This window comes from Centroberyx gerrardi, chromosome 15 (assembly GCF_048128805.1).
Source record: "Centroberyx gerrardi isolate f3 chromosome 15, fCenGer3.hap1.cur.20231027, whole genome shotgun sequence".
NCBI lineage: Eukaryota > Metazoa > Chordata > Actinopteri > Beryciformes > Berycidae > Centroberyx > Centroberyx gerrardi.
This window is the reverse complement of record NC_136011.1, coordinates 20,988,526-21,008,470: the sequence shown is the minus strand read 5'-3', so window position 1 is coordinate 21,008,470 and position 19,945 is coordinate 20,988,526. Positions and strand designations below refer to the sequence as shown.

Sequence of the window (19,945 nt, the reverse complement as noted above, 5' to 3'; positions counted from 1 at the left end):
GGTAGAGAGAATATTTTTGTTTTACTTCAACACAAGAACATACCGGAGCCAGTAGAGGAGGAAGGTCTGGGCCAGAGGATGTGATTCAGGAGGGAAGATGGGCATGTTCAACATTTGGTGAATAGATAGGCTATCACCACCTGGTATAAACAATAACTAAATGATCTGAGCAACAATGACTGCGTTTATATGGGCTTGAGTATCCCGGTTATGAGGCTTATCCCGGTTTTGATCATATTTGGGATATGGCGTTTACACGGAACACAGAGAAATCTGGTTATTCATATCCCCGTATACATGATAAATACTATCTATAGTATCCCGGTAACTGATTACTGCATGCTATTTGCGCAGGCGCCTGTGATGTTTACAACACAAACCGGCAATTTTGAAATTGTTAATCTGATATTCCTCTGTAACTGTTAACCTTAAATTAATTTGACTATTTTGTTTTGATGTTTGGCAACGTAGTAATGTTTCTTTAGTATTTTCCACTGTGAGCTGACTTGCTCCACTGTACGTGTTGGGAAACCGGCGTCTTGTAGTCTGTATACTACAGACTTGAATAGGTCAGCATTTCGATGCTTTCTCCCATCTAAACTGCCAAGTATATTTAATTCTTTCATCACCGAAAGACAAAACTCTGTTTCCTCATCGCTCCAGAAGTGAGACGCTCTCGTTGCCACCGCCACTGTTTGTGTTTTCTGTTACGTCACTTGGCTGAAGCCGCGCCTGCGTAGGTGGTCGGCAGCGGTCAGAAACCGGGATAAGATGTATACATGCAACAGTATCCCGGTTTCTTTCGGACTACTCCAGCTAGCATAATCGGGTTTCTCAAAACCGGGATAAGGGCTTATCCAGGTTTCTGAAATCGGGATATGATGTTTACATGCGCAAACACAAAAACGGGACACTTCAAAAACCCGATCATAACCGGGATACTCAAGTCCATGTAAACGCAGTCAATGACTGTCGGGTTCTGTCTCACAGCACAATCTGACAGCTTCCAGAAGGTTTTAAAAGCGTGACGCTTAGCTGGTGAAGCCATTTTTAGATCTACCGGTGGAGGACGACTAAACCCGGGGAAAATCAAACATCTCAGTGTCACCAGATATATTTTCCGGTTCCGGTTCATCGATGACAACTTGAAGTATATAGAAAACAAAGCTGATAACTTGATTTTCAGTCTTTGGTACATTTTAAACGATTTAAAAATGACGGGCGCTCTTAGCGCTATGGGGTGTAGAGGGTTTAAACTCTGTTTCCAAATATTCTAGCTGTGTATGATTGGCGCAAATTGATTATCACAGTGGCCAAAATTTTGTCAGAATTACACATCATTTGGAAAACACATTAAATCAAGCTCTCCTTGCATCTTCTTCAATAGTATTTGATATGTATTTCATAGGAAAGTTTACTTGTGATCCCAGGCTAAAATGGCAGACCAAGTCCCGGAGTTTCACTATCAAACTGCTCAGTGTCATGGGGTTTAAGGGACCTTTCACTAAACAGCCTACTCAAGTGAACAGGGTTCATATTCAGCACAATGGGCTGACTCTTTGTGGTAATGTTGCCCATCACGCATGGATGGAAACAGTCCACTAAGCATGCTGTCAAGACACACACACACACACACACACATACACGCATACACGCATACACGCATACACGCATACACTACTCCGTGTACCAGTGATGTGTAAGTAAAGCAATGTCTATGCCACTAGCTGGGTCCAAGAGGCAGTTACCCACCTGTCAGTAGTCACACACACTCTCTCACACACACACACACACACACACACACACACACACACACACACACAGAGAGAGAGAGTCTTGCGTTTAGCCTGCTCTTCATTCTCCCCAGTAATAGCTTGTCAAAGCGGCCAGCTAACTGAAGCTAAATAATGCCCCATACACAATTGGGCATTATCCGCTAGGCTAGCTAGCCTCTCACCAAGGCCACCCGGGGGCTAATGTCCAAATGAGATGGTTCATTTCAGCTCTCTCTCCCCCCACCGTCTCCCCTCCTCTCTCTCTCCCGCTTTCACTTTTCTTTGTTTATCTTCATGACCTTGTCCGTTTTCCCCCGTGGAGGTAAAGGACAGGAAGTAGGAGTGGGAGAGAGGAGGAGAGGAGGGAGGGCGAGGAGAGAGAAGATAAGGGGTGATGGCCATTGCTGGTGGGGTTTTGTGTATGTTGGAGAGGGGCATTAACGGATGGAGAGAGAGAGAGAGACGCACACACAGAGAGACAGGGAGCTTCAGGCCATAGACCAAGCAGCCTCTTAAGTGATCTGATTGCCTTGCTAGAGAACTATAGTGGCCACACTCAGAATGGTTACTAATAATACATCTCCATTTAGACTGACCCTGTCAACGCACGCGCACAGGCACACACACACACACACACACACACACACACACAGGCACACACACACACACAAGCAGAGAGAAAGGCAACCACAAATACACTTACACTGGCAAAACAGATCACTCTCTTGTCTCACAAAACATACTGCCAAACAATGAAGACTAAACACACACACACACACACACACACAGAAAGAGAGAGAGAAATAGAGACCAACAGAGATAAATAGAGAGGCAGACAGTCCTAGCTCTCTGTCCATGTCCTTTTGCAGACAGGCAAAAGTGAATGACACTTATTTTCAATTGATTAGCAAAGCACTGTGGTGTGTGTGTGTGTGTGTGTGTGTGTGTGTGTGTGTGTGCGCGCTCGTGTGTTTGCAGGATGAGAATGGGCTTAAATGACGATCATTGATTAGCCATGGGCCTGTGGCCCACTTAGGGCACGCCATGTGTTTGCACTCACACAGAGGTACACACACACACACACACACACACACACAATCATCACATAAGTGGATGGTGGAGACTGTGGGACTGAAAGAGAACTGGACAGATGAAAGTAAGAGGAGGGAGGGAGGGAAAGACAAATGGATATAGAGAGAGGGACGATGAAAGAGAGAGGACAGTATTGAGTGAAGGAAGAGATGGAGAAAAAGAGGGAGATGGATAAAGTGGAAGGTTAATAGGAGTGACAACACAATCAAGCTCGCCCCTCGCCGCTTGGGTTTCTCAGAAAGTCACAAAGAGTGGTCAAGGTCTTCTACATTCATTTAAAACTTTATACTTTCAACTTAAACGTTTGACTTTTAAGCATCATTATATGATATTATATTTTATTACATTATATTGGTCAGGCTGAGGAAATGAAAAGTTAACAATTGACTACTAGCATTGCTGAGGGTAGCCAACTTTGCTGGTTGCCTGCTCAGGATCTCTGAAAACTATCACTGTTATATTAAAATACTGTGTGTAGGTCTCTGTGTCTGTGAAAAGGTGTTGGAGTGCGTTGGTGTGCCTCTTTAAAAAAACATGCCAGGACATCCTGGTATGACAACACAGAGGCCACACTGGCAAGTACTAGCTCAGATATGCAAACAGCTAGGGCACAGATCCATGAAAACACACACACACACACACACACACACACACACACTCGCACAAACATCAGCCAGTAGTTGAGTCATACAAAGACTTAGAGCACCCCCAACTGGGGAAAACCACCGGCAGAGAGAAAAAGAGAGATATATACTGTACAGACACACATGCACAAACACATACAAACACACAACACACATGCACACTGTGTATTCACATATAGCAGGGCCAACACACATACAGTAGCTTATAGTTGCATATTATAAAGGGACAGTATTCATGTATTCTCTTTCTCTCTCTCTCTCTCTCTCTCTGTCTGTGTCTCTCTGTACTCAAACACTTCACACCCCTTATGTGTGCGTTATGTAGCTTACAGTGTTTGTGTAGTGTAGTTATAGCTGAGCAAATGTTTTCCCACACACAGTCCAAACAAAGGCCAGGTGACACTCACACACACACATACATACACACACACACACACCATAAAAGAGGTGCAATTAGAGCATCCCACTCCAATTAACCAGCTCTCTAAACAAATCCACATTAGGCCCTCCATTGTGGCTGCGCTCAAAAACAGCCACTTGGGAAAGCAGCATAAAAGCTCCAACTGTATTGCTCCTCCAGGACACGTGTGTGTGTGTGTGTGTGTGTGTGTGTGTGTGTGTGTGTGTGTGTGTGTGTGTGTGTGCGTGTGTGTGCGTGCACATTGGCAGTGGTTCTACATTGGCACAGACTCGGGGCTGTTATGATTGTGGTGGTGATGGGAAGATTGTGCAATCATTGGTGGGTGGAGAGAGAGAGAGAGGGGAAGGCAGAGAGGGAGGGAAGAAGCACAGCAGAGAGGGAGGAAGGCAATGAAAGAGGGAGGGAGGGATGGCAGCAGGAGCACAGGTAGAGAAAATTAGAACCTGTACCACTAGCCTAGCGAGCTACAGCTGTCTTACAGTGAGGAGGGAGACATCTTTTTACCCATCCAGTATGTCGGCTACATGAAAGAAGCTTCACAGACTGTTTGGTAGATTTACACCAGTTGTTCAGCCAAATCTTAAAGCATTTTTTTTGTCTTTTAATTAAACGTTTAATTGTGAGTAAGAGACAGGGTGTGTGATTGTTTTTACACAAATTTGAAGGGTCTAAGAACTAGTTAAAAAAGTCAAAAGTTCAGAAGTGTTAAAACATCATAAACAGCACTATTCACAGTGAATAACATACAAAACATATGTGGGTCCCATTAATGGACATGGAAAAAATTCTGAAAGTCTGATTTTTATAGAATATAATATATGATGACATGGCAAACGAGAAAAACAACTGGCAGCTGTCATAATCAGTTTGTGCCATTAGCTTGCTCTGTGGCTTATTTCTAGCAAACAGAAATCAATGAAGAAGTAGTCTTTTTTTGACTAAATCAAGTTTTTAAGGTATCATTACAACCCCAACAAGGGGAAGAGAAGGATAGAGGGAGCAAGGAAGTGAAAAGGCAGATAAAGACGTAGAAAGAGAAAGAGAAAGGGAGAGGGAGAAAGCCAGAGAGGGAGGGAGGAAGAGGTAGAGTATTACTGAAACATAATGTCTCCATCTGTGATCCTGCACTTGACCCTCCCTCTCCGGCGCCAGCCCTGAACACACACACACACACACACACACACACATGATGAAAGGCCCAGTGGGGCAGCGAGGAGAGTTTGGAGGGGATCCGTCTAGAAACCTGGTTGCACACCAATCCTCCTGTAATCCCCTCTGCCCCTACTGAGACACACCCACACACACTTACATATAGAGTACACACACACACACACACACTATATTCTTCTCTTGCTAAGGCAGATGGGCTCGACAGATGTGTGTGTGTGTGTGTGTGTGTGTGTGTGTGTGTTCTCAACTGTCTATTTGAAAAAACAGAGCCTTGAAAAATCATTCTTGTACGTCAACATCAGGACCTAGCAGTACAGCAGGGCCTGTGTTACTCCTCCATCGCTGAATATAAGGGAAGGAGGGTGGGGTGCAGCAGAGGGAAAGGAAGGGGTGTCAACTCTCCCTGTTTTTGTCTTTTTCCCCTTTTACTCCTCTCTTAGCTATCTGAAAGGATTTCTGTTTGTTAAAGACATGCAGGTCAGGTGAATTGGACACTCTAAAATTGCTCCTAGGTGTGAATGTGAGTGTGTTTGATGTAGTATGGTATATGGCATGTATATGATGTAGTATGGTATATGGCATGTGATGTAGTATGGTGATGTAGTATGGTATATGATATAATATGTAAAGCCCTTCCAGACATGCAGGGCTTTATAAATAAACTTGACTTGAAACCTGACTATTTTACTTTTGAAAAAAACTATTTTTTTTTTTAGCGTACACACTTCAATCGCCGTCCATGAGTGGTCACCTACTAATATTGTCTGAGGGCCTGTAGTCACCACCACTGAAAAGGAAGCTACATCAAGGAGGAGTCTGCAATGAAATATAGACGTTAAATGTGAAATTATTTCATTCTTTGACCCAAATCGCGCTTTTCAAAATGTCATTTTGGCTGTTCATTATAGTCATGAGAGCTGGGAAAAAAGCACAAATGTGTCAGTGAGGGGATCCTCAGGGCTGCCGATGATAAAAATATTTTAAGTGAAATATCGTGTTACGGTGCAAAATGTGGCTTTTCCACATGTGGCTCTAATAGCTTTTGCCTGCCATATCAGTTTACTGGGAAAGTCCAGGGTCTTATGATTAAGTGTAGGGATCTCCACAACACAATGACTACACCCATCTAATGTCTCCCTTCTCTCTCTTTCCTCTGTTCACTTTCTGTGTGTGAGAGAGAGAGAGAGAGAGAGAGAGAGAGAGAGTGAGAGAGAGAGAGAGAGAGAGAGAATTTCAGGCTCACTGGACAAACACAAAGGCCTGTCGCGCCATGGCCTGCTGTGGACAGACGGATAGAGGGAAAGGAGAGCGTGTATCTGTGTGTTTGAGTATGTGTGTGTGTGTGTGTGTGTGTGTGTGTGTGTGTGTGAGTGCATTTGTGTGCGATAGGGAACCAATGAAATAGGCCTAAAACTCATCAAAAGACATGAAATGACTTCTTTCATAACCAAAAGAAAAACAATGAAAACCGAATTGTCAATTAAGACGGCTTTTTGTCTAATACGAGAGCCCTGGGGATATGTTTGGTTGATGTTGTTTCTTTCTTTTAGTCTTCCTAATGTCGTCCACACAGACAAAATGGCCCACTTATTTAAACCTCTCCAGTAATGTTCTAAAATGAAAACTTATAGAGAGAAAGAGTAAAGCTACAAGACGGCTATTGCAGTTAGCACAGTTGCAGCAGCTTCCCTCCCTGCAGCCCGGAGCCCCAGAGAGAGGCTACAGCTAGTTACTGATTAGGGCAGACTCTCAGGGGGCCACTTGAAAATCAGTTAGCTTCTCCCTCAGAGGCCTGCGCTAGCCCGCATTAGCATTTAGCACTCCCATTAGCGTCAACACCTACTTTAGCGTTAGCACTGTGGCCAACTGACAGCTAAATGTCCCTATGGGCTATTTGAGGAGTCTGGAGACAGAGCGTGAGATTGACAGAGTGAACAAGTGACTGTAGCAGTTTGCGCGCTAATGCTATATGGTGAGTCACTAAGCGAGTTAATGGCTCTTTAGCTCAATAGCAAACACATTAGCAGCTACGGCAAAGACACGTTGACAGGTTGGAGCCTGACAGATTGGCGGCTGCTCCCTCGCTCAAATGATCTTTCTTTTCTTCAAGCGGAGGAGGGCAGAGGCATGAAGTCTATTGGGAGAGGCAAAACTTTTTAAAAGAAAGCACAAGTGACTTAAGGTTTTGTGTCGTTTAATGTGAAATAGGTATTTATTTCACCGCATAAAAAGGCTAGCAACAGAAACGCGTTAAGAACTGCAGAATAATTCTGGATAACATTACAGCAGGTGAAATAGGCCAAACCAATGCAACACTAGGGAACACTGACACAGACGCTGACACCAATGATACACACACACACACAGACACACACACAAACACACTCACACATATTGAGTGTTTGGAGTGGAGCCATAGCCTAGTCCCATATGCCTAGGTAGCCATTTAGCTGTTCCAGTCCCCGACCAACACACTAATCACATTAATCATCTATTTGTTTTAAAACATCATCAGGGACATTCACACACATAAGCGCACAAAGGCACAAACACACACACACATGCATGTGAGCACGTGCCATTGGGAGTACACAGTGGTGCACTCCATGGGTACAAGAGAGAGGAGGGCCTAATTAACTACCATGCACTAATCACTTAGCTCTCTAATGGAAGCACGCTCACCACATTCACTTATGTACACACACACACTAATTGTACACACAGTACAACACATGTACAGAATTGAAAAACAAAACATACATGGATTATATTGTCAGTGTTACAAAGTTTTTTGTGATGTTAAGCGTGAATACATTTTCTTACATTCTGCATTACAAGTGGTTTCCCTCCTCCCATTATTTTGCAGTGCAAGTTAAATAGCTCATTTAAATCCCTCAAGGTATTTTGCATTATACTTCTCCACTATGACTCAACCCACCTCAAGAAGCAGCATGAAAACAGTGTGTATATAATGTTCTGTCACCTAAAGTCCTGTAACTTTGTGCCACTCTCTACTAAATGTGCTGTGCATCTTTCTAGCAAGAATACCCAAGAGGGCATTGTTTACTGTGACTGTAGGAAGGACAGTGATGAAAAAAAGATACGCCAGGCAGCCAAGTACCGCTATAATCACAGCAAAGAATGTCTTCAAAGGTGTTATGGCTTTGAAACAATGGTTATGCATTTGTAATGTCAAAAAGGTTTTCTTCAAAGTACCATACATAAATGGCAATTTTAAAAAAGTGGGGGAAAACAAAACAAGAAAGATCCCTAACTAGCTCCCTGGTTACCAAAAGAGTTGGCATAGCAACCAATAAAGCATGGCTAGCTGTGCTTTATGGGAATTAGCAGCATGGTTGGAGCACGTCATTGTCCAAACTGCTTGGCTGAATATACTCATATATATATATTTTTTAAACACACATATTCATGCTAGAAGAGCTCGACAGCTGACAAGTAGATGGAGAACAACTTATGACCTGATTTGGCGTATTAGATGACGAGATATTCCAAGTGTTAAGCACAACTCATTGGAATTGTTTGCTCTCTCTCGCTCTCTCTCTCGGTGCGTGTGTCTGTGTGTGTGTTACATGGGTCGGAGGGGCCAGTGTAGGTTGAGCTTAGCCACCATAGGGGGCATGGCGGGGAGGGGCACATAGGGGTTGGGTGACTTAAATGGAGAAAAATCCAATAATTGTATCCGTCCAGAGGGAGGGTGAGCTTTTAGGGAGGGGAAAGACCTGTTATTACTCTTTCTTTTTTCTTTCCCTCTTTCATTTCGTCCCTTAATTCCAGGGTGAGGGGGTAACCTAAGAAAGGGAGGGAACGAAGCGGGGAGACATGGGGGGTTACAGGCTGAGCTTGCTGTTAAAGTATGTCTTTGTAATTAGCTGAGTATTAGCAGTGGTGACAATGCAGGAGCACTGGGCAGGGAAGCACCCTTTAACGCTCTACTCATTTCCTGAACTTAATCCCACCGCTTACTGGTAATAGTGCACACGTGCACACGCATGTGGACACACATACACACACACACACACACACACACACACACACACACACACACACACACAAACTCACAGTCATGCTCGTACACACATAATCAACTGCAGTCTATAATGGGAGAGGACTCCCTAAGCAAAATTACACCCAACAGCTCACCTTCAATCCCTATTGTGCTCAAAGTCATAAGGGTGGGTTACTGCAGGGAATGTCTGGTGTGTGTGTGTGTGTGTGTGTGTGTGTGTGTGTGTGTGTGTGTGTGTGTGTGTGAGCATGCATGTTTATGCCTGTGTCTGCATATTAGCGTCAAGTTGTTTTCGGACATAGAGTGGAGACTGTTTACTTCCCGAGTGTCGAGAAGCTTCTCGCACCCCACACTACTTCATACCTTGTAGGCAAATCCCTCTTCCTTGTTTCCTCTGATGAACGGATGGAGGAGACAAGGCTTCAGAAGGGAAAAACAATTACTTTCAATTAAGTCAAGCGGCAACTCTTCCAATGTGCCCTAAAGCCACTCAAGTCTTACTTACACTACGCCCGACCCCCACCCCACCACAGCACAGTGACACACACACACACACACACACACACACACTAAATGCACACTCGCGCATGCACACACACACACACACACACACGCATACCATAAGAGCCACATCCACTTACTGTGCGACTGTCCTTTCATGTTCAGTGGTTAAATTACAGACTAAGAAACAATCACTGTGGCATTGGCTAAATAAGCTCTGAAACAACAGCGTTTAAATCTGTTATTTTACTCTAATAGTACAGAACATACAAAAATAGCAAATAATATACATTTCTAACAAATGGCATTTAATTATGCCTGGTATGATTCCCTAGGCTTTTTGAAACTTGTTGAACAATCTGCTTAATGTCTACCATAAATGTTTCCTCTACATTCATTAACTCAACCACTGCTGCAAGTCAGTCATAAAGGCTATCATATGATCGTATTGCTCACCCAACACAAACAAATATAGGACAATACAGTATGTAATTCAATATGATATAACTATCCAAAAAAGAGGCATTTTAAAACCACAACAGTCAATAAAATTAAGGGAATAAGTATGGAGCAAACCCTGTTTCCAGCACCAAAACTACCCACATCCCCGACTGACAAAAAGTTAAGGGAAACAGTTACTGTGCAGTAGAGAGCTGACAACTGAGCGGCTTCTCACATTTATCGACCACTCTCTCACTTTGCAGTAGCCTTTTCATCACAAACCGCGGCTGCTCAAAAAGTCATTACACCGTCTGAGAAAATGCAGATTTTGATAAAATCTCCCAGCATGCTAAACAACAGTGGCTGACGGTCACATGCTCCGGGCAAGCACCAGTGTCATGTAAAATCAATCTGCAACTGCAAAACAGTTGATTTGGTCATTTAATGCGAGGCAGGTAGTGTAGTTCATTTAGTTAATTAATTATAGTTTAATTATCGTTCATTTCCAACATCTGAAGCCATCTACTTAAGCTCTCCTGAAGCCTGTTAGTCAGACATGTCTTGCACACCATGAGACAAAAAATGCCAAGGCACAGTTGGTGTAAATTCTTTTTTATGTGAATCAATTCATTAAGTGGCTTATCTTTAGAATTGAGAACTGAGAATTTAGAACTTAGAACAATCTGCATTAACTTCTGCATTAACTTTGAGGCAAGGAAAAACGGGCATGGGCCAATTTCATTAGATTCTAAGGAAGTTCATGTACTATTTTGTTTCACATTGAATTTCTTTCCATTGAATCTAAATCGAAAGGGACACCTGAGCTTAGCTTACAGCGCACCAGTTGAGAACCACTTCTATAGAGAGCATGCTATAAACAGCGCAGAGGGGGACCACAAACCTTGTCACTGACACAACAGTCTGAGCATGTGTGTGTGTGTGTGTATGTGTTTGTGCATGCCTGCCAGCTCCCAGTCTAGCGCTATTGTCTAACAAGGTCTAATTAGCACTATGGCACAGTGAATTAACATAATTATGCAAACAGGGCCCCGCTAAAGGCTTGGCACAAGGGGAGGCTACGGGGGGCACCTATTAAAACATACACACATGCACACGCACACACACACACACACACACAGTCACTAACAACAACACTCAGACACTGGTGCAACACATAAAACACACATACATGTCTGTGACAGAGCCAATTTGGATACAGAAACACAAACACACACACACACACACACACACACACACCTGTCCGACGCTGCAATGGGAAGTGACAGGGACACAAGGCTGTCATCTGTGTATAGTCAGTCATAATTGGCTTATTTGATAGGGTGTTTCTGGGTCCAGTTCAAACACTAAAAATGTTATCCATGCCCCCATTAATCCCCTGTCCTCTATGCCTCTTTCTCCTCTCTCTCCTCTTCTATCTCTCTGTGTCTCTCACCCACGCAGCTAATCACCAATTCAGCAGGAAGCAGTGAGTTGGATCTGGTTTGTTGGGACCCATGTTTTGGGTCCCAACAAATACTCATACACTCACACAAACAACACCCATACCAGCATAAACACCAAACCCCCCCCCCCCCCCCCCCCCCCCCCCCCACACACACACACACACACACACACACACACACAATTTGGGCTTATAGTATTTACCAGTGGGAGTGATAGGTGAAGTCTGTGGGAGATAATGGGGATGACTGAGAGGCTGAAAAGCTAGTTGCCATTCAGACAATGACAGCTGCAGTATGGAAGGCTCTATTAAGCTTCATTAGGCTGCTTGGAACACACACACACACACACACACGCACACACACACACGCACGCACACACACGCACGCACGCACACACACACACACAGGAAAAGCATTGCTCTGAATGGGTCTGAACTCCATTTATGGCCACCAATATAGGACTCCAACCACCAACACACAGCATGACTGTGTGTGTGTGTGTGTGTGTGTGTGTGTGTGTGTGTGTGTGTGTGTGTGTGTGTGTGTGTGTGTGTGTGTGTGTTACGTGCATGGGCACATTGGCCCATGTCTGTAGTCTTTGCCTGTGACATGAACCCAACAAGTAACCCCAGAGCCCAACAAGCTCTTACCAAAAGCCCTGCAATGTCAACAACCTCTAAGACTAAACCCTCTCAACATACACACATAACCCCTCCCACACACACACAAACCCACACACACCTCCTCTGACGCATTCTTAGTCAGCCAACCCTAAGGGCCTGTATTGTGTCCTAAAATCCTGATCCCTAGCAGGAAACAAGCACCCCTAAAACCCCCAACAACGCCCTTATAAAGCCCCCTCTTACAATTACAAGCCCTCACTGTCAGCTAAAGAACTAGGAAGGTCAAAAGTTCAGAGTTCAAAAAGTTCAGAGTGATCAGGCCCAATCTGAAATCGGCCCAACAGTTTACTGGCTGTATTGACAATATGTAACCCTTTTTGTTTGAATTTACATTGTATGGCACCAATAGATTTATTTCAGATTCATTTCAATTTTAATCAGATGGTAACAGCCATGAGGACTTAAATGATAATATCGTGCCAATAAGTTTGTGCCAATCATCTATCTTGCCCCTCTCCTTTACATTATCCCTGCTGGTGTCTGCACACAGTCAGCATAGTTGTAGATATCTCGTTTTCCTACCTTCATAAGAAGCTATTTGCGGCCGTTCATTCTTACAGTATGAAAAACTTTGTACCCGGACTTGAAAACTGCCCAAACTAGATAATCCATCATGGTAAACACGAAGCCTTAATTTGGTTTTGTCACAGTTTCTGTTTTATCATTATTTCACTGTGCCCAAGTTGAGTGCCTGCATTAAGTTCCGCTCTGCTTACTGTCAATCACCTGACACCCACAGGGAGAAATGAAAGTCTCTGTCAGGAAATAATCCCTCAAAATATGTCGCCTTACAAACGTAATTGTCACATCCATGTCTTTTTATTTAGGGTTTCTTTGTTAGCCGGGACAGCAGTTAATTTCAAACTAGGTTTGACACCATAAACTTTGTCATTTTTATTCTACAAATGACAAAAAACAAGTAAATGTTAAAAATCTAATTACATATGGCATGCATTGCAAAGTGATTGGGGGAAATGTAAATTAGATGTAGACTATAGTAAATGGGCTATAGCTCTAAATGACACTAGTATTCTCCTTTAAATGTTGAGTTATGTTTTAAGGTTTCAAATATTTGAGGTGGGTTTGATTAATCGTTCCAGACAAATAAATGGCCTATACAAGATGGACACATCTCTTAAAAGATAAGTGTAGCGCACTTTATATTATCCCACATATTAAAAATGGTACGTTGTCTACTATTTTGCTCAGGCCTTCTCAGGGAAATGATGTCATCTGAGATACATATCTTTCACCAAAGACATTAGATGTGGAGAATGGTAAGCTCTGTACTACAAAAACTCCGTCAGAAGTCGGCCCCCTCCATTTTCAAAAACATCTTCTTTGAGACTCCTCCCCTGCTCTTCTGGTCTTGACATGAAACCGTTGACTCCAGCTTATCGTCACCTCATGAAACAACATATTGTTCACATACGAGCGCAGTGGTGGGACAAACACAATAGCCTGGAGAGAGGGTTATGGGGGGACAGTTTTAAGCTGAGTCCACACATTTTGGAGGCAGCGGGCTAATCCGGCCAGGCGTTTTAGCCCGCTATTCAGGAAGACAAGGACCCCTAGGATTTGGGCTTGTCCACACCTCAGGGGTGGAGGATTACCAAGATAGTGGAAAAGTTGGAATGGGATTGATCATGGGAGCAGTGTGTATGTGTGTGTGTGGCTGTGTTTGTGTATGCACGCATAGGTGCATGGCTGTGTATGTTTGTGAACATGTACACACATAGGTAGGTGTGTGTGTGTGTGTGTGTGTGTGTGTGTGTGTGTGTGTGTGTGTGTGTGTTTAGAGGGTCTTTTTCTCTGCCCCCCACCCCCACACACATACCCCAGGGCTCTGACAGGGTCACCTCTGGGCCTTTCAGAGCCTCCTCTCAACCAATCCTAATTGATCTCACGCATTACTAGCCCCAAACATCTCCCCCCGAAAGTCTCTGACAGAGAGAGGGGGACAGAAGGAGGGAGGGATGGAGGACAGGAGGGAGATGGCTGGCTCATTGTCTGAGGAACGGGGTCCCCTTGCTAGTCTCCACTCCCCACACCCACACCCACACACACACACACACACACACACACACCACCTCTGGCATGCCCACCTACCCTCTCCTCTTCTCCCCTTTTCTCTTCTCCCCTCCTCTACCCTCCCCATCTCCGGCTGTGCTAATCCACTGGCCAGGTCAGGAACTCAGTTACCCATCTGGCCAAGCACACCTCCAGCTGGGAGGAGAGGGGGGTGGAGGGGTGGAGGGGTGGAAGAGAGGAAGTGGAGAGAAGGGGAGGATGGGAAAGAGGGATGGAGGGGGTAAGGGCTATAAGCAGTCATGGGATGTGTGGAGTGAGGGAGGAGTTATGGGAGACCCATATAAACATACAAACGGGACAGAGAGAAGGAGAAAGGTTATGAGATAGCAGTAAGTGACACAGGAACACAGTGAAGACCTCTAGAGTGCCACAAGGCAGAGCCAAAAACATGATGTCCTCTCCCTTTTCTTCCATCTCCAAATGAAAAAAAGTATCGATCCTATTGTCTCCTCCTAGAGAAAAGGGATTATCCGTTCTAGCAGGTTGGAATGAGAGCTGCCACTGTGCTCTGTCATGACTTATATGGGCTGATCCCAGTTTGTAGTGGAATAGCCCCTAGCCATGGCCTTCACCTCTGACCCTGGCTCCTGTGGAGCCATCTGGTTGGTTAACGCTGACCCATGACCTTTGTCAAAAACCATCACATGCCCGTGAGGATGGATTTGCACAGAAATAGGTTTATAATGATTTAAAGATTTATTTTAGGCATTTTATGCTTTATTGATAGAGACAGTGTGAGAGAGAGACAGGAAGGTATGGGAGCGAGAGAGGGGAGGACATGCAGCAAATGACCGCGGGCTGGATTCGAACCCGGGTCGCTGCGGGAAGGCGCCCCGGTTTATAATGATTTAAAGGGGATCAAACACACGCATGGTGTCAGTAGAGTAGGCCCGTGAGGCTAAACCAGTATCGTAACATCATTTTGTATAACTGCAGTTTTCAATGATGCATGACTATAACTCACTAATTAACCAAAGTATAACTAATGCTAAAGAAATGCAGGTGTACTCAGATTTAATTTGCACGCTAAAAGTATTCTTGTAATCTCATTATGTAATCCACTTAACTGAATTGTGACCTAAAACTTCAGATTTTGCGGGTGGTTGAATGGATATCGCTGTTTAATTTTGACCCATGATGTCACATGTAACCAGCAGCCCTGCATGTCTAGTTGAAATGCTTCTATGAATGTATTTCTGTTGCTACTCTGGAAGGAGTAAGTATTAAATTGAACAAAACAGACTTAGATTGAATTAAACTGAACTTGGAGTAAACTCAAACATCTTTAAGGAATGAAGGTGAAATCAAGGCTCTTGCGTTTCAGGTCATGCTACTCCACTCCGCATCATAGAGTGTGTACTAATCCCTGCTCGTGTCATGCTCTCTCCTTTCTGACAAACCACTCATCACTGTCTGCTGAAGCAACTTGAAGACTGCTGCCCACTCTCCTTCTAAAGGACATTTGAAGGTAGTTGGGAGGAATGAGCACATGATAAACTGTTGTAGGAGCCACACAAGAGAAACAATCCCATTCCCAGCGATGGAATCAAACCACCTACATCAAACCATCAATCAAACACTAACAGCACACAGCATGAAGCTAACTCAAAGTTGTAGTTGGTGTGTGTGTGTGTGTGTGTGTGTGTGTGTGTGTGTGTATGTGTGTGTGTGTGTTTGTGTCAGGATAGGATAAAAGTCAAGGAGCAGCGCTGGTAAAACTATCTCCATGTAAGCACGCTCACATGCACACACACACACACACACACACACAGAGTACAAATACAGATACACATAGTAAAGTAGGAGATGTACTTACAGACATTACCGGTGTTGTCAAAACTGTTGAGCACTTCATCTACTCTGAGAGGCCCCAGGTTATCCCTGAGAAACAAGAATATGGAAGATTATACAATGGCTTGGGAGAATACTTGTCCTGTTTTCCTAATAGACGGTAAAACAAGACAAAAAGTTCTAAATTGATGGCATTGTTCTCCCTTCCAAGTTTGCAAATCTGTTTTGACCCAGACGACTCCTAAGAGGAGTGTCAAAAGAAGAGTTTCAGAGTTTCATTGTAATTCGTTCATTCAGTGAGTTGTAGCTGCATTTTAAAAGAAGTATTCAAGTGCAAAATTACATGTGCAAAAAAAATTGTGTCACATTATTGCAAATGTATTCAAACATTTTTGCACATTGGTGACTCTCTTCTTTGGGTTCAAGTTAAAAACACAGGCTTTCAAATACTTTCTTTGGCTTCAAATTCCAAAACACAAGTTTAAATCTATTCTAGTGTTTTCCGATTTACCCGAATACCTGTGTGGCATCTGCGTATGTGTACATGGGCCCTATTTTCATTAAATCCAGACTGGCTGTGCCATAAAAAGCTTCTCTCAAGAAGAAACTAATGTCCTTGTCTGGGAGGTGCAGAGTCACAATTCATGAATATACCACACCCCAAATATGCCACTAAGGGCAGATGATGTCCCATTTTGAGTTGAACTCACGTTTTTGGAGACACTGAAATCCCTGTCGTGATGTCCTCCATGTGTAATGATGTGCATTGACAGTATTATGTTGGAAGACAATGATTCACACAATAGCCACATGTGCAGATACAAATAACTTTGTAAAACAATATAATGTGTTTCCATTATTTTGTCAGTTGTCTGTACTGTCTGTCTTTAGGTGATTAAATTAAAGGTTGCATTCAGTTAGTCATTGGTTGCATTTACATGCACAAAATAATGCAACTATTCCATATATACCAATACTGTGAGTAAGGCAATAGTCCGATTAAGCCGTTTACATGATTGCATAAACTGACAGCTCCCTTTAACACCCTTTTATCCAGAGAGAACTGTGGGAAGCTTTTTTTTTTTTATAAACTTGTTTCCTGTCTTGCCACAAAGAAAGATCACCTAAACAATTACAGCCATGATTGATCATGTTGTTCATTGCAGCCATAAGCCAATCTCTTTTTGGGAGATCTACTGGAAAGAAGGACACGACGCATGCACCCTGGCGTTTTTGGATGAGGATACAGAGTAAGGATTAGTGGCAGCGGGTGGTCCTGAGGGAGACCAGTGATGTAGAGTGGAGAGAGAACTTTAGAATGGATCTAAGTGAACTACTGTATCCAATGTCTCCCCAGGATGCCACCGTCCATACTCCATACTCCTGTACCCTTGCTGATCACAGTGGCAGCTGCACTGTATAAACTTGGAAGCTGTGCGGAATACTGAGTTACAGCCAGCCAGTTTGGTGTGCACAAAGCACCGTAAAGTTTGTGTACCTATTTTGCAAGAGCATGGTGCTAGTTGCGCAAGATTTGATCAAGGTACCCACATTGGTTGAGACGTGCACAATTGCGCAGCCCTTTGAAAATGACACCACATACCTCAAATTATAGGCTGCAGGTAGAAGGCACACCTGTCCTGCTGCTTTTGGATGGCTATAGGGATTTCATCAACTGAAAGACTCTCTATCAAATTTCTATCAAAGTGAAACAGACAAAGATAACATACATAAAAGGGGTTCTTGTGTTTTTGGAGAGGTCTATATACACGTGCGCCATCGCCAACTAAGGCCACAAAAACAGCACAGAACGGCAGTGTGGCCCACTCAATGTGGTTTGAGAAGGTGGAGGAACAAACATAATTATTGATACCAAAATTGCACTGCGCCACCTCATTTGTATTGACTGTACCCTCTAGTGCGCTCCGCTGCCCAGTTCAAAATTACTCAAAGGGAACAGGTGGGAAATAATCTGATTGCACCCAATGAAATTGCCACTTCACTTGTGCAAGGTCACTGCACTTGATCTGTGCCGGCACAAAATCAGGGTCCTATGTGTGTGCGTTCATGTGTGTGTACCTGAGTAAGGCACGGTACTCAGGAAAGGAGACACTTCTGTACTCCACCCACTGGCCATCTGTGGTGTCACTAGGGTCTTGGGTCACAAGCCTTTTCCTGGTGAAAAGGTCAAAGGTGGCAAACCTGCGGACAGACACCTGCTTGACCTCTGGATTGTCCATCTGCTTCTGACGTAGCACCTGAGAAAGAGAGGAGGGTGGGAGTGGAGAGAAGGAGGGATGAAGGATGAAAGACAGAAGATAGATAAACTAAAGGGAAGACAATGAATGGCAATTTCTGTACTAGGGCTATGTGACCACTGACTTTTCAGTCCAACGGACAAGAGTTCTTTCAGAAAGACTCTCTGTGACATTTACACATGGAAGTGACCGACATTTTCAACAGTATTAAATTACAAATTTTCCATTTCTCATGGACATGTGCATATGGCTTCCCAGGTTGCAAACAAAAGTCCACAACCTGAATGACGCTTTATGTTTTTTTCCTCATTGTCAAATTTATTTTAAAGTGGATTATCATGTATGTCTGCACTGTTGTAAACATTAAGGTACATGAAATGAAATGAAATCTGACACTTTTTCACCAAATTATTTCACTGCTACTTTCCATCTGAATGTACTATATTTGCAGAGACAAATCCAAATCCACCCTGATCAAACACAGAGAAAGATAATGGAGCCCTGCTCTAATGTGCATTTAGGAGATAGAGGTCTTTCTTCTCTAGTCACAGGTCATTGTTTTACCTGAAACTGATCCTGCCAATGTTCAGTTGTCGGTGGCTGGTCAGAAGACACCTGAAGACCTACCCTAAGCTGTTGTCTTTGACATTATGATACTGAATGTAGTCCATTGTGTGCAGAAGGAAACTGTTATACATGTGTTGTAAATTTGTGTTTCAAACAACATTATTCATCATATTTGTCTCTTGAGATGGAACACACAAGTGGAGTGTGTATGTGTGTATTAATTCCCTGATGCAAATGACAACACTCAGTGAACCCTGGTGGAATTCATGCATTACAGTGCCAGGGGAAAGAGCAGCGGAATGCAAGATGGCCTCTTTGCAGAGTGCTTTTTTTGCCAGCCAAGTGCAACTGTGGAATGCCCATGTATGGAAAAAAGTGGAAGACCTTGGGTAGTGTTACAGTGTACACTGTCCTAACAGTCTGTAGCCAGAAGTGAGAGGAAGCTGCATATGAAATCCTTGACCTAGCGACCCAATGACAGAGTTAGTGTACAGTTGGGAGTAATAGTTGTTTGTTTATAATTAATGTTTGATGGATGTTATGATATATGGCAAGCAAATCAGAGTGCTGATGAATCAACATTCCTGAGAAATACGCTCCTGTCATATTGAAACAGTCATGTTTTACAGGCGGTTACCAGGTGTTCAACAACAACCACATTTCATGTTTACCATGTAACACATTTCGCAAATGGATTCGTGACTGTTAACAGAGATCTATTAACAAACCATGATAGGTGCATGAGGTTATACTAGCTTTTAGGATAACGTTACCTGTCGTAGTAGAGTCCATCTCGCTCGGGCCACATCAGTACCAGGGTTCGCAACCAGGGAGGAATGGTGGTTAGCGGCACCGGTGTCTTTCTTAAAATTTTCGAGCAAAGACGAGGAAGCCGGTTCGATCTTTTCTGCACTCCGTGTCAATTCCCTCTCCATTTTATCCTCGAAGTTCTTGGCGGAAAAATAGAAAATGTAAACAAATGTACTGCCTCTATAGCTGTCACAGTGTATCGTATATTTTA

General features: G+C 43.6%; 1 protein-coding gene across 1 annotated transcript in view; it reads right to left on the bottom strand.

The window, feature by feature from the left end:
• camkmt (calmodulin-lysine N-methyltransferase) overlaps window positions 1-19,917 on the bottom strand; it is a 106,304-nt gene extending 86,387 nt beyond the window's left edge. Inside the window, exons 1-3 of the mRNA XM_071905085.2 lie at window positions 19,698-19,917; window positions 18,179-18,357; window positions 16,125-16,189 (exon numbers count right to left, since the gene is read on the bottom strand). Coding sequence (XP_071761186.1) covers window positions 16,125-16,189; window positions 18,179-18,357; window positions 19,698-19,859 — 406 coding nt within the window. The 5' untranslated portion in view covers window positions 19,860-19,917. The remainder of the gene's footprint in view (window positions 1-16,124; window positions 16,190-18,178; window positions 18,358-19,697) is intronic.
• Between the last annotated feature and the right edge of the window lie 28 nt (window positions 19,918-19,945).